Raw genomic sequence first — 14,129 nt, forward strand, 5'->3', positions numbered from 1 at the left:
AGGAACTCCATGAAGTTCTAGTCAACCTGTGAAGACTGACGGGCATAGTTTTCAGAATAAAATAAACCTTTTGAAGAAATGTTTATGAAAACTTGCATTCGCCTATGACTTTACGGTACGTGGCTGTAGCTAGTGCATGATACACCTATTCCCTAATATGAACTTGCTGAGTACGCTCGTACTCATCTCACTCTTAAATCCCCTGCTTAGCTATGGAGGCACCGGAGGATAAACTACCGTGGAACTCGAAGACAAAGGAGTCAACTGCAACAAGATGAAGAATCCAAGCAAAGAAGTCAAGGAAGTCAACTTCTGCAGCAGCTAGAGTGGAAACTTAGACTAGTAATAGAATGGAGCCTTTCCCTAATCCTAGCACCTAAGTAGCTAGATTTCTATAGCAAGCCTAGTACTCCTAGCTCTTAAGCTAGACTTCGCAATAAGTTAGACTACGAGTCGTTCTTCTGGAGCTTTATTTGAAGTTTTACCTCACTGTAAAGTAGGAGGCTGTGTTGATCTTCTGTAAACAGCTTGTGTATCCTTCTATAGACATACCTTGGACTCGCATATGTTTCTGTTGTACCACTCTGAGGGATGTAATATTAGTGGAACGGTGTTTCACTTGTGTTATGTCAACGACTTGTGTACTACACCATGCAGTGGTACGCTGGGTCACCACACCTGGCAAGCACTAAATTTCAATTTCTTTCAGAGGGTCACTGAAACACTGAATTCTTTCAGTGAAACACATGAACACACACACACGAAACACTACCTACAACCTAACCCAATCACTGTCGGTGTCCTCCTCCTCCTTTGTCTCAAAGGTGTCGAACCATCGGTCATCGGCAGAATCAATGGTCGGCAGCCGCGCCTCCAAGCACCCGTGTTGCTCATCGGAGAAGGCCTTTCACTGCCTCTTTGCCTCCCTTGCCGCTTTACTCTCCTCCCGAAAGGCCTCCTCTTGCTCCATGTCTTCCGGGTGGAGCCTCCACTCCGTCATCATGCGTTCATCTTCCTCCACGCTGGCGCCAAACTCTCCGCGTCAGCCCGGGTCAGGATCTCCGGGAAATTGCGGTTCCGGCGTGACCGGCCAAACCACCACGTGGCGGCATCGTAGACGTGCACTGCTTCATCTACCGAATCGAAGGTGTCGGGCCAGCACTACTTCGTCCGCCGAATCGAAGGTGCCGAGCTAGTAGCTCATGCTACCGGTGGTCCGGTGGTTATTTCTGCCGCGAAATTGCTGGCGGGCCTCACACGGAATCCTAGGAAGCTCATCGAGCTGATTTGTCTAACCGGAAGGAAACACCTCACTATTGTTGAAAGGTGGGAAATCAACTAGGAACATGACTCTTAGGATTCACCAAAGCACAAATTTATACATGCACCAAAGAACTAACAGGTAAATTTCACAACATAGATCTCCTGTTTTGGTGCCATCGATCTTGGCATCAGATGATCTGGTAATAATTCATGGACATTTATTTTTTGACAGATAAAAATTCATGGAACCTTGTAGATGAACTCCGTAGCAAGATCGTGCAACACATCATGGTAACCAGACACATCTACTTTGTACATACAACTCTTCTGAATAAAATGTGAGATCAAAAGGTCATGGCCACACACTCTTCTCTTACAGTGGCAAAGAGGTCCGAGTTCATGTATCGCTCGCCTCCGCTAGGGAACATGGTCACAATCATCTTCCCCTTGTTCTCTTCTCTTGCTGCGACCTAAAGATACATTTGACTCGGAAGGGTTATTGAAGACCAGAGAATAAATAAAAATAGAAATAAAAGAAAGTCACTAGCCTTTTTTTATTTCTTTAAATGTATTTCTGAACCGGACATTAATCATGGCTGAAATATCAAGTATAAAGAAATGGAAGTAAATTAGATAGGAGATGTGAACCTTCAAGCAAGCTGCCAAATTAGCTCCAGAAGATATGCCCACAAGCAGGCCTTCTTCCATTGCCAACCTCCTCGCGTTCGCCATTGCATCCTCAGTGGTCACACTGACTGCTTCATCAATGACCGAGGTGTCCAAGATCTCTGGTATGAACCCTGGTCCTATTCCCTGGATTTTATGCTTGCCTGGCTCCCCACCTTAACAATGCAAACATGTAAGGCAAGTAGGCAAAATATTGTCACTGTTACTGCCGTACTATTTCATCGTTGTTCTAGTGATTTTAGTAACTGGTACCACATAATCTGAAGCAAATGTGGAGCCATATAATTATCTGGACCAAAGATTTCAATCATAAAGATATGACGAAGCACATTTTATTGGCACTTAATAATTTCCTATGTAACAAATGAACACAATCCTTTTCAGATTACAAAAGAAACTAATGGACTGAATAGTAAACACCAAGAGAATTACACCCACGATGGGGAAAAAAGTAATCCTCTTCGTAGCAAATATTATATCCAAATCGTTCTGCGGGTTCTCTATCATTTAATATGATGATCTGTTACTTTATTTCTATGGAGCATAGAAGCACTGAAAAGTGAAAACTGTTTATCTGACTTTAAACAGTCATTGCTGGTGATTTCTAAGGGTTATGGGGTATGTGGTTCTTGATTTGGAGTCAAACATCAGATAGTTTACCTGCAATTACTGGACTCTCAGCTGGTTCCACACAAATGATCTTCACATTTGGGTTTTGTAACTTCAGATACTTTCCGACACCAGATACTGTACCTCCTGAGCCTGAACCGGCAACAAAAATGTCCACCTTTCCAGCAGTATCCTTCCAAATCTCAGGACCTGAAAATGGGATACATCTTTAAGAGCTAACCTGCAAAAATAGGTCAACACGGAAGTACTCCTTTCTTGTGAACATCATGTGTCAAGTCATCCTGAGACAGTACCAGTCCATCTGATGTGTGCATCAGGATTTGCTGGATTGGAGAACTGATCAAGAACATGTACGTTGGGTAATTCTTTCTTCAGCTGTTCGACCTTGTCCATTATTCCCGGAAAACCGAGTGCTGGATCTGCCATGTGGTAACACCAAATGGACAAGGTTACAAATACTAGTCACACTGATTGCAAGAAGAAGAAAAACAGACCCAAGCAAGCAAGTAAACATTTGTTTATCTTTGGGACAGGAAGCGACAACGCTGATGCTATCAATCTTACCGGTTAAGAACAACTCAGCACCCATGTATCTCAACAGGATCTGCTTATCAAGCGAGTACAGGCCCGGCATCACCGCGACGAACCTGTAACCTTTGCTCAGAGCAATGAGAATCAGTCCTAGCCCCAAATTCCCGCTCGTTGGCTCTACCAGAGTCGTGACACCGGGTGAAATCAACCCTTTCTCTTCAGCATCTTCGATCATCCTGAAGAACATATGAATAAATAATTTCATATTTCCCAATACCTGCAAAATCAATTCTGGAAAGTGCAAGAAGATATATACTTCCTTGAAATTACTGCCTTGTTAAAATTTACCACCACAAATTCCTAAATATAAACAATAAAAATGGTGGTTTACAGAAAGCCTTAATCCTGGCCTAAGTGGAAACTTCGTTCAGGCGTGCTTTTGCCCCTCGTTGACCTTTCCTCAAAATGAATTGTAGTTCACTTGAGGTTGGGTTCTTAATTAGCTCAACTGTATCCTATCATACACCTCACTTGCTGAACTAAAAAAAACTAGCTCTCTAATCTAATCACATCCCAAAGATCTCTGAAAAGAAACGAGACTAATCAAAATGAGCTGGGTTAACAGTACCTCAAAGCGCTGCGATCCTTGACGGAGCAGAGTGGCTGGTAGGCCTCGATCTTGCCGACGATCCGGGCACCCACTCCGTCCTTCCCGGCGATCCGCTTGAGCTCGATCAGCGGCGTCCATCCTATGAGCTGAAGCAAAACAGCTCCGCCACATGAGCCTCTCCAAAATATCCAATATATCGATTAAAAAATATAGGACGGATAGAACGAGTGGGTGAGGTTTGCCTGGGTGACGTCGGACGCGATGTGTTCCTGCCCGATTCCGCCGTCGCCGAGCAGGGAAGGAACGCCTCTCCTGCCAATCTCCGCCTCCCCTCCCGGCGCCATGGATTCTGCTGCTTGGAGGTCGCTGGCTTGCTTCTTGGTTTCTCACGGGAGTAGGAGACAGGGGGAGCACAGCGACGACTGGTGACTCTGTCCTGCTTAGCCAAATTGGCACTAAAATTGGCACTATTTTTTTTTTGGGGATGTCGTTGCTTGCAGGCTTATATGCGCAACTCCGCTCTACCCCATGCCTGTTTGTTTGTTTAAAGGATCAAGAACATGCCCTTTTGCCGCCATTTTCCCTTTACCTTCCGTGCCTCCCTTATCCAGTGGACTGCCACTCGGAGAACGAGGATTTTATTAGGCATGCAATGTCAAACTTTGCAGCAGGTCACGATCCTACCGAGTCAAACGGCCTCGATTCGTGGTGTTTTTCGATTACGTGATACGCATACCATCGATTTTGGAAGAAAAAATGCAAAAAAATAGAATCGATCAATACTCAAGCTTAGTCTTATAGCTCGATAAAAAAAATTGAGGGTGCTGTTCTCTATGGCTTAGCATTAGACTATGAACAGAAGGGCCAAGCAATCAAATGGAGCGACCAATGGCACCGCATAAGATATTGCAACGTACAACCAGCATGACAAAACTGGGGTATTTTTCCGATCCACCAACATAGCATCCAATCCAAGCGAATAAGCCAAGCATAGGTATTTTCCGGAGCCTTGGCCCTTTTCATGTGTCTAAGAGCATCCCAGCCGTTGGGGCTCCCCAGGCCAAAATCTGGCGCTCCGGATGGATGTATTTTTTGGCCTGGGAGGCCCATTTTCCCAGTGGCGAGCCCATGGTCGCCTTCACCCACCGCGTGCATAGCGACGGTGTCGCCGGGAAGGGCAACCGTCGGAGTGCCCTCGTCGCTTTGAACCGCCGTAATGGTCCGCGAAGTGGTCTGGAGAGCCCAAACGCCTCTTCGGGAACGGTCGAAGTCGCCTCGACGCGACAACCGCCGTAATGGAGCATGAACTCCGAGGAAGAGCAACCGCCGCTCTCTTCGTCGAGAGACCTACATATACGGTTTCGAACGGCCGACGCAATTCATCTATTCTCTCCTCACCATCTTCTGTCAACCATGAGCGATTGCTCTTGGCCATCGGACACCGACAGCGAGGGGAAGCCGCCTGGATGGCGCCATTGGTGGGATCAAGCTGCATCGTCCAGCAGCGACGATTCCCCCCCGCCGGCCAGCGAGGACGAATGGGATGACGACGAGGAGGAGGACGAAGAGGCCGAGGAGCAGGCCGAGGAGCCGGCCGAGGAGCAGGCCGAGGAAGAAGCCGAGGAGCAGGCGGAGGAGGAGGAGGACGCAGAGGCTGATGAGGACGCTAAGGACTCAACTTCCTCCGACGAGGAGGTGACGAGCCGGAAGCGTCGCCGCCACGACGATGAGGCGGGGCCATCTAGGAAGAAGAATTAGTTAAAGTTAGTTTTAAAGTTTTTATATGTAATTTTTATGTTTATTCGAATTATATATAATTTGACTATGTTGCACCACTTGAGAGTTCAAAGCTTTCGTTCGACGATGGTATTGCCGTAGATCGGGAAGACAAGGGTAGTGTCGTAGATCGGGAAGACGAGGGTATTGCCGTAGAAACCCATGCCATTGTCGCCGACAGGTCGGGGCCACCAAACGTTTCTCGCGATTTTCTCTCATCCAGAGTCCCCGAGCGCTCCCCGGGGGGCCGGGGATGGCCTAGGCTCCCCGGACGGATGAAAGGCCTAATCCGGACGAAAACGAGGAACCGGGGGCGCGACTGGACCGTTTTTGTCCATCCGGATGACAAATCGCCGTCCTGGGGGCCTCGTCGGGGGGACGAGTGGAGATGCTCTAATACCGAGTCCCAAGAAACCAAGAAACTGAACAAACGAAACAAAATAAGCATGAAAGCTACGAATACACAAGACAAGTTGAGCCGTACCAAATCTAAATATCTCGTAATTATTGATATATATGCGAACATGTTCAGGCAGGAACTAGGTAGAAGTACACCAACAACATTTGAGGCTCTTCAAATAACTATCTCAGCGCTGCTCATGAGCTGTAGAAAGCAGCACCGCAAGGAAACAACATGACTCCTTATGTCAGATCAACTCAAACACTGTTTGCAACTCAGCGAAAAATTACTCTGGATTCACTCAACAAATGATTCGTCGCTTCCAGGACCAGTTTTGCTCTTCTACAACATAATGGGAAAGAGTTCATGCTATGGTAATAGATTCCTCCTCGGCATCTGAGCCTGCAGATTAAAAGGGAAAATATTTTGTTACTACCATAATGCATCAAAAGATCACAATAAAACCGTTAAGCAAAAAACTATACGGCAAACTGATTGTTCTCCTAGTTCTTGTGTTGCAATCAATGCGTATTGATGTGATATTGTGATGGTATGAAGATATCAACCAGTTCAACAACTGGAATGTCCATAAGTACAATGTAAGAGCGCGCTAGTATGCAAGATGCGTTGTTAAGTTACACGCGCCGGTGTATGCAAATTATGACATGCTTGAGACAAGCTTCAAACCTTCAGCAAAGTAAATTCAACAAAATGACAATCAATAAAAAGAGCATATATCCAGAACTGATGCCATAAACTACTTATTCAGTTCATGTAGTTGCCTCTCTTTTGGCTATCATTAGATTAAACAATGAATCAAATATGATGTGAACTTCAACATAACACAAGGACAAGAGTCACATGAAAAGTACAGAGTGAAATCCCCCTTCTAGCATTTTGAGTTACTACGGTAACATAAACATGAACAAGTTAATAACCTACAAACTATCCAGAACGAAACCACTGAGGACTACGATGCCAATCGAACATGATATGTCAGCCAGATGAATAACATGAACTATATGATCACAAAGTAGAAAATGATGCAGTGCTGGATAAACAAAGACATTTACAGTTTCGCACTGACAGCTCCAGTCAATCATCCCTTTGTTCTCCACCTGTGCTAAACTCATCAATGAACATAGCACATCCAACCCCTCTTTGCAGCCCACTACTCGACACTGTCTATAAATGTGAAGCCTAATGTCACAATCCTTGTTGATGTATTATCCAAATAAGGTTACTATACGACCATCAGATGCTTCAGAAAGAGACATATAAATGAGTAACCAAAGCATAAGCAGATTAAAAATCTACAGGCTGACTTTAACTTCACAACCCACCAATCGAATCCAGAATAAAACTAGCATCGGCATAGTATAACCAGAGCAGGAAATCCCTAAATCTGGCAGAGGGTCGAGGCATATCGCTGCGGGAAAGCAGACCCACCTGGCTGCTTGGGCGCGGGCAGGGCGGGCTCCTCCTCGCCGTAGATGTGGCGGAGCCGCGCGGCTGTGATGGGCGGTGAGGGCCTGGCGGCGAGCGCGAAGAGCTCCTCCCTCCATGCCCACATGGCGGAGGACATGGCGGAGTTGGCGGCGCGGATGGACGCCTTGCGGGCCTCCAGGTCGTCGAGCTCCCGCTGCTGCTCCGACGACCGCACCGCCAGCGCCACGAACGAGCCCAGCAGCAGCGCGCTCGTCACCTTCTCCCGGTTCTCCGACAGCTTCGCGCCGATCCCCCGCAACGCCGCCATCGCTCGGCTCGATTGATCGCTCTCCTTTGGGTTGCGCCTCCGGGGGTGCCAGTGCCGACGCCGATGCCGCCGCCGCACGGCTGGTAAGATTCGTTAGACCGCCGGCTGCGACCCTAGGCCCGGCCCGGTTAACCGCTGCGGGTCGCTTTACTGGGCCGTAGGAGCGTAGCACTCGGTTTTCGGTTCTTGCAAACTCCAGTGGAAATGTGGTAACTAACCTCCCATCAAAAAAATATTGTGGTCACTAATCTCCAATAGAAAACATGTGGTAACTAATCGGTTATTCCTTCTACATTCTCCGTTCCTTTAATCTAACATGCATCTTTGTTCTCTGTTCCAAACTTTGGAACGGAGGGTAGTATACATGTCAATTAAGTTCGAAGTCGATCTGGTTGCTGTGCTTTAGATTTGCAAGCTCAAGCCGTAGCTGAAGATCGTCAGAGAATTGCAGTTTGTAAGATCAACACGTTATTTACACAAAACTCAGCCTAGTACCATTCCAGTGCTCGATGAAGCAGCACATTTCAAGATGAAAAACCATGCCCAACAGCACCGTCCTCAAAACAGTAACTGAATACCGTAGTAAACAGAGGTCCACAGATTTCATCCAGAGACCCAATAGCGACCAACTTGACGATGGCATTCAATAAATCAACGCAATATCATGTCACGATACTAAGAGCTCGGATTTGGAGTTCAAACATAATTACACAATCTTAGGGTGTCCTTCGACTGCATATAATATAACTAGACTACTGAGCATAATACGCTAACATCATCACAAGCTCCCAAACCATCCACCAGCACAACCGCTACGCCAATAATGCCCATGGTATATCCACAACAAGATCTCACCCGTGCACACTCCGTTGGGCAGTTCAATGGAAAAAATGCTGCATCAACCCAGTGCAGAAACGTTCTACTGCTGCTTGCACTCCGTTGGCTGTTCCCCTTGTGCACCACCCTTTGCAGCTCCCTGGTGGACGATGCATCGTGAGTTATAAGACAATAACATTGCTAAATGGAACAAAGGAATTGTGATATTAGTGTCGAATGTGTACCTTTGGTTTGCCAGCCACCTGCTCAGGCAATTACAAAAGAAATGCATTAGCGAGGTCCATTAAACACGGTAGAGTTGCAGCAAGTAGAAGTGTGTTCAATGACTGAAAGATAAGAGTACCTTGTTCTTGGGTTTGCTTAGTTCTTCATCATCTTCATCCTCGTCTTCATCATCATCCTCATCCTCATCTTCATCATCATCATCCTCGTCATCATCATCATCATCATCCTCGTCACCGTCTTCCATATCCTCAAAATCCTCAGCTTGCACAGCCTCACCAGTAAACCAAGAAACAGCATGAGGGATGATCTTGTCCCTTATGGTAGATCTAAAAGACAAGTTTCAACAGTAACAAAAGAACATTAGGAGGGCTCTCTTCCGTAGACATAACATAACAACTCAATGTGACAGATACAGCACTGCACACAAACAATTTGAATAGCACTTACCCAATATCATAATCATGCTCCATCTGACCCTGAAGCTCATCCGCCTACATCACAGATCAAAGGAGAACATTTATTGTTAACAATGAAAGTGCATAGCATGCTCTATGTAAAAAAAAAAAACATATCTTAAACATACAGCATCTTCATCAAGCTCCTCCTCATCTTCAGGTACTTCTGGGGGGCTGAAAAAGTTGAAGAAGCTCTCGCATTCTTCAATTTTGGTAATAGGCTTCGTATTCTTAGAACCTTTCTTGGGTTTCTTTTTTAGAACCTTCTGTGTGACATTTTTCCCAGGATACCACTCAATTTCAGTCCTGCAGTACAGATAATGTGTGAGTCTAATATACATGCAAATACAAGGTATATCACTTACGGTGGAACATGAAAACCCTATACACAAAAACATCAACTAAGTAAAGAAATACCAACCCAATTGCTTTCTCCAAAATCGGGTCATCTTCATCAACCATATGATAGATCTTTGTTAGGACAGAGTTCTTGAAGAAAGGGTTTGTATCAAAGAAAAACTCGAGCTTGAAACCCTTGGGGTCAGCAATTCTAGTCCACTTGATATCCTTCAGATATTTCAAAACAGCCTCATCACGCTCTTGGATCTGAAGTTGAGCAATTATCAAGTCAGTGATGCATTAATGAAGATAAGATAACACCTACAAAAATAACACACACTCTGAAGTACCTCCTCAGTCAGGATCTCATTTGTTTTCAGAGCAGTGAGCCAAAAATCTGGTACACCTTTAGCTGAAAAAGGTATAATCACAAATCAGAATGGGCATGCAAAGAGGATGTGTAAACTTTGATTTTGTACCATCTGAAATCGGAATGGGCATGCAAAGGGGATGTGTAAACTTTGATTTCGTACCATCTGAATCTTCACCTTCAGCAGCCTTTTCACTGGTTGGTTCTTTAGCAGCACCATCAACCTCCACAACCCCGTTTACAATTTCATACCTCTGAAAGCACACAAAACAGCTCATCACTATGTACTTCAGGAAATGGGGTAAATATTATTACATGTTCACCTGAAACGTTATAAAGCATGAAGAAGTATACCTTTGTGTACAATGGTTCATACAGCTTCTGGTACTTATCTTCAAGGGCAGTCCGTTCCTCAAAAAACTTCGCCTCCATCTCATCATGTTGGCTCTGAATTATTACAGATAAATATTGTAACTCAGAAGCAGTCAAAAAAATTGTAGAATAATGAAGTGCAAAATTTACTTGGGGCATTGATCACTCTAGTCCAACAACAATGCACTAGAAATGGAAAACTATACATAAAACTACTCAGTGAACCGCCACAGATAAATGACACAGGTCAGCTGCGCAAACAAATGCTGGAAAGTAGGAACAGTAGGAATGACCAAACCAAAGTGGCACAAACGAAGTATGCAATACATGCTAGCAACAAAAATGCCAACAGAGTTTGAATCATTCAATCATGAAGCTTAACTTAGCAAATCTTTCTAGCCCCAAAACAAACCAATAAATATAAACCTAAGTCCTACCAAGCCTCATTACACTGGAGGCTTAACTTTTATGACTGAGATTTGAATGGCAAATCTTAAACATTTGCTTATGTCCCACAAAAATGCTCTATGCATCTAATTCAAAAACAAGACTGCAGGGTGATAGTCTGAAAGTATCTATTGAGGTGTGAAATACCACAGATGCTATTTACGTATATACTAACTTGTATCATGCGTTATTTTGTGTAAATAGTTTATTCTCATATCCGAACTTAACTAGCCTTAGTAATACTACCAAACAACAAGCTCTGACCCCTAAAAGAGAGTATGAATTGAGATTATTGGGTTGAAAGGAACTAGCTAACACAACAGAAATAAGGTTTTCATCCTTACAAACCATCACACGGTTGGACCTACCACAAACAAAGTACATATATACATTTCACATATATAAGCACTTCCCCAGGAAGTAATTCTCGCACAGAGAGACAGAAAACATATAATCAAATCAGAAATGTTAAAACATAAGGCGCGTAAATCCTACTGAACCTGAATGCCCCTCAAAAACTCGACACGCGTCCTGACATTGGGGGGCAGCGACTCAAGCAGGTCTGCGTGATCCGCCAATCCCTGCAGCTTGTCCTGCAATCAAATCGGAGAAGGGAGATGAACAATCGTAGCTACGGGATCCAAAAAAAATGCCACCAAACATCACAACCCAGCGCGGAACGGCCAACGGCACCGGAATCGATCGGAAATTGGGTACGCCTCCGAGACGAATCGACGTACCTTTAGGGCATTGACGAGGCCGGCCCGGTCCTCGGCGCTGAGGGCTGCAGCGAAGCACACGAAAACGGGGGATCGATTAGGGAAACGGAACGGCAAGGGCAAGGGCGAGGGGAAACGACTCGGGGGCGCGGGGGTTACCGGCGGCGGCGGGGAGGAGGGGGTTGTTGAGGTCGGAGAGGTCGACGCTCTTCTTCTCGCCGCCCATCGCTGGAGCTCCGGTGAGGTCTGATTGGGCTTCGCCGCCGCGCCGCCGAGGAGAGGAGGAAAAGCCCTAGGGGAGTTGGGCGGCGAGGAAGCGAGGAGAGGCCAACTAAAACCCTAGCATCGGGGTATAAGAAGGAGGTGAGCGCGTTTGCGTTTTACACCCCGGTGTGCCTGCAGACTGGAGAGTTCGGAAACTCGCATGGCTTTCTGGACTTATTTGCTAATAATTGAGAATTCACGCATGTGGTTTTCTTTCTTTTTTACAAACTTTCCCCTGCTTAATTGTATTGTATTATTAAAAAAATGGGGTTAAACTAATCCAAACAGGACATAAGTACAAGTAATTATTATTTTCTAAAAGTACAAGTATAATACAACGGAGTAAGTGAGGCATAACACCGAAAATACATAGGAGAACACTTCTCCGCACAAGGATAACATCGCCACCGCTAGTTAGATATTCGGTATGTATTACCACATTGGACGTCTATTCTAACATTGGCTGACGGTTTAGCAGAGATGCATTCATAGTACTCTTCACCATCCACACAGCGCAGCAACTGCTCAACTAACCAAAGGACAACCCGTCTCTCATTCACCTTCTTCTTCAAGTAGTCAGTCCCCATTTCTCATCCATGCTGCAACCGCCTAGTTAGTATCCCGAAGATAGCGAGTTCCAAGGTAGTCAGCTCCTCTAAGCTCTTGCCGACGTGACCCTGAGTGTGAGCTCCTCCAGCAGTCGTGCTTATCCGGGCGAGCTCCATGGCACTGAACCCCTTCGGCCGCTATGATCAGTTCCAAGCCAGCCAGCAAGTAAAACGGTTGGGATGTTGGTGGAGAATCACATGGTGATTCTCATTCGTCTCTATTCGGCACAAAAAACGGGTGCTAATGTGATCCGACATATCTACATAGTGGAGTATATGCTAGGGTCCTAGAGTGTAAGTGTTGAGCTATTAAAATCACTAACAGTCAATACCATATGCTCTACAAGATCTAGAAAATCAAAGATAATCCAAGTTTAATTCTTGCCTACATTCTACTCAAGGTTGTTCATCAAGGTTCATTGGAACTACTTCTAAATAGGTCATCGGAGGAACTCACCGGGGAGGGAAGTGTGGTTTCCCGTCGTGGGGAGGTTTGGAGGCGACCGAGGTGAATGTACTAGGACGTCACCTAGAGGGGGGGTGAATAAGCGGTGTATAAAAACTTCTACTTGAGAGCTAAACTAGGCGGAATAAAACTACACATGTGTTTACTAGTTTAGCTCAAAGCCTATCAACAAGGGGTTTGCCTAAGAGCACCAACAACCTATGCTAGCATGATGAGCAATGATGGCGTGTAACTCACACGTTCGTTGGGAACCCCAAGAGGAAGGTATGATGCGCACAGCAGCAAGTTTTCCCTCAGAAAGAAACCAAGGTTTATCGAACCAGGAGGAGCCAAGAAGCACGTTGAAGGTTGATGGCGGCGGCATGTAGTGCGGCGCAACACCGAAGATTCGGCGCCAACGTGGAACTCGCACAACACAACCAAAGTACTTTGCCCCAACGAAACGAGTGAGGTTGTCAATCTCACCGGCTTGCTCGTAACAAAGGATTAGATGTATAGTGTGGATGATGATTGTTTGCAAGAAAACAGATAAAACAAGTATTGCAACAGATTGTATTCGATGTAAAAGAATGGACCGGGGTCCACAGTTCACTAGAGGTGTCTCTCCCATAAGATAAATAGCATGTTGGGTGAACAAATTACAGTCGAGCAATTGACAAATAGAGAGGGCATGACCATGCACATACATGATATGATGAGTATTGTGAGATTTAATTGGGCATTACGACAAAGTACATAGACCGCTATCCGGCATGCATCTATGCCTAAAAAGTCCACCTTCGGGTTATCATCCGAACCCCTTCCAGTATTAAGTTGCAAAACAACGGACAATTGCATTAAGTATGGTGCGTAATGTAATCAATAACTACATCCTTAGACATAGCATCAATGTTTTATCCCTAGTGGCAACAGCACATCCACAACCTTAGAACTTTACATCATCGTCCCGGATTTAATGGAGGCATGAACCCACTATCGAGCATAAATACTCCCTCTTGGAGTTAAGAGCAAAAACTTGGCCGAGCCTCTACTAATAACGGAGAGCATGCAAGATCATAAACAACACATAGGTAATAGATTGATAATCAACATAACATAGTATTCTCTATCCATCGGATCCCGACAAACACAACATATAGAATTACGAGATAGATGATCTTGATCATGTTAGGCAGCTCACAAGATCCGACAATGAAGCACAATGAGGAGAAGACAACCATCTAGCTACTGCTATGAACCCATAGTCCGAGGGTGAACTACTCACTCATCACTCCGGAGGCGACCATGGCGGTGAAGAGTCCTCGGGAGATGAATCCCCTCTCCGGCGGGGTGCGGAGGTGATCTCCAGAATCCCCGAGATGGGATTGGCGGCGG

General features: G+C 45.5%; 3 protein-coding genes across 3 annotated transcripts; all 3 read right to left on the bottom strand.

Annotated features, from left to right (window-relative positions):
* Nucleotides 1-1,461: 1,461 nt before the first annotated feature.
* LOC124685058 (cysteine synthase-like) lies at nucleotides 1,462-4,179 on the bottom strand. Its single transcript, XM_047219349.1, has 7 exons — nucleotides 3,964-4,179; nucleotides 3,740-3,867; nucleotides 3,145-3,347; nucleotides 2,874-2,999; nucleotides 2,611-2,769; nucleotides 1,912-2,105; nucleotides 1,462-1,733 (listed from the first exon to the last, which is right to left on the bottom strand). Exons 1-7 carry the CDS (start codon nucleotides 4,063-4,065, stop codon nucleotides 1,608-1,610), a joined length of 1,038 nt encoding a protein of 345 aa, XP_047075305.1. The 5' UTR covers nucleotides 4,066-4,179; the 3' UTR covers nucleotides 1,462-1,607.
* A 1,799-nt stretch (nucleotides 4,180-5,978) lies between these two features.
* On the bottom strand, nucleotides 5,979-7,792 carry LOC124669450. Its single transcript, XM_047206068.1, has 2 exons — nucleotides 7,347-7,792; nucleotides 5,979-6,299 (listed from the first exon to the last, which is right to left on the bottom strand). Exons 1-2 carry the CDS (start codon nucleotides 7,651-7,653, stop codon nucleotides 6,262-6,264), a joined length of 345 nt encoding a protein of 114 aa, XP_047062024.1. The 5' UTR covers nucleotides 7,654-7,792; the 3' UTR covers nucleotides 5,979-6,261.
* Nucleotides 7,793-8,522: 730 nt separating this feature from the next.
* Nucleotides 8,523-11,702, bottom strand: LOC124669462 (nucleosome assembly protein 1;1-like). The gene is made up of 12 exons (XM_047206076.1): nucleotides 11,577-11,702; nucleotides 11,439-11,482; nucleotides 11,199-11,291; nucleotides 10,234-10,326; nucleotides 10,043-10,133; nucleotides 9,860-9,921; nucleotides 9,592-9,776; nucleotides 9,299-9,476; nucleotides 9,163-9,206; nucleotides 8,834-9,041; nucleotides 8,715-8,732; nucleotides 8,523-8,629 (listed from the first exon to the last, which is right to left on the bottom strand). Exons 1-12 carry the CDS (start codon nucleotides 11,641-11,643, stop codon nucleotides 8,573-8,575), a joined length of 1,140 nt encoding a protein of 379 aa, XP_047062032.1. The 5' UTR covers nucleotides 11,644-11,702; the 3' UTR covers nucleotides 8,523-8,572.
* Nucleotides 11,703-14,129: the final 2,427 nt, after the last annotated feature.

Source organism: Lolium rigidum, chromosome 1 (assembly GCF_022539505.1).
Source record: "Lolium rigidum isolate FL_2022 chromosome 1, APGP_CSIRO_Lrig_0.1, whole genome shotgun sequence".
Taxonomy (NCBI): Eukaryota; Viridiplantae; Streptophyta; class Magnoliopsida; order Poales; family Poaceae; genus Lolium; species Lolium rigidum.

Coding starts and splice junctions, on each gene's coding strand:
- LOC124685058 (XM_047219349.1), bottom strand. CDS start 4,065: ATGGCGCCGGGAGGGGAGGCGGAGATTGGCAGGAGAGGCGTTCCTTCC. Junction 3,868..3,963: donor TCGCGTCCGACGTCACCCAG/GCAAACCTCACC, acceptor GTTTTGCTTCAG/CTCATAGGATGGACGCCGCT. Junction 2,770..2,873: donor TGCACACATCAGATGGACTG/GTACTGTCTCAG, acceptor TCCCATTTTCAG/GTCCTGAGATTTGGAAGGAT.
- LOC124669450 (XM_047206068.1), bottom strand. CDS start 7,653: ATGGCGGCGTTGCGGGGGATCGGCGCGAAGCTGTCGGAGAACCGGGAG. Junction 6,300..7,346: donor GCCCGCGCCCAAGCAGCCAG/GTGGGTCTGCTT, acceptor TTTAATCTGCAG/GCTCAGATGCCGAGGAGGAA.
- LOC124669462 (XM_047206076.1), bottom strand. CDS start 11,643: ATGGGCGGCGAGAAGAAGAGCGTCGACCTCTCCGACCTCAACAACCCC. Junction 10,327..11,198: donor AGTTTTTGAGGGGCATTCAG/GTTCAGTAGGAT, acceptor GTAATAATTCAG/AGCCAACATGATGAGATGGA. Junction 9,207..9,298: donor AGGAGCTTGATGAAGATGCT/GTATGTTTAAGA, acceptor TCTGTGATGTAG/GCGGATGAGCTTCAGGGTCA.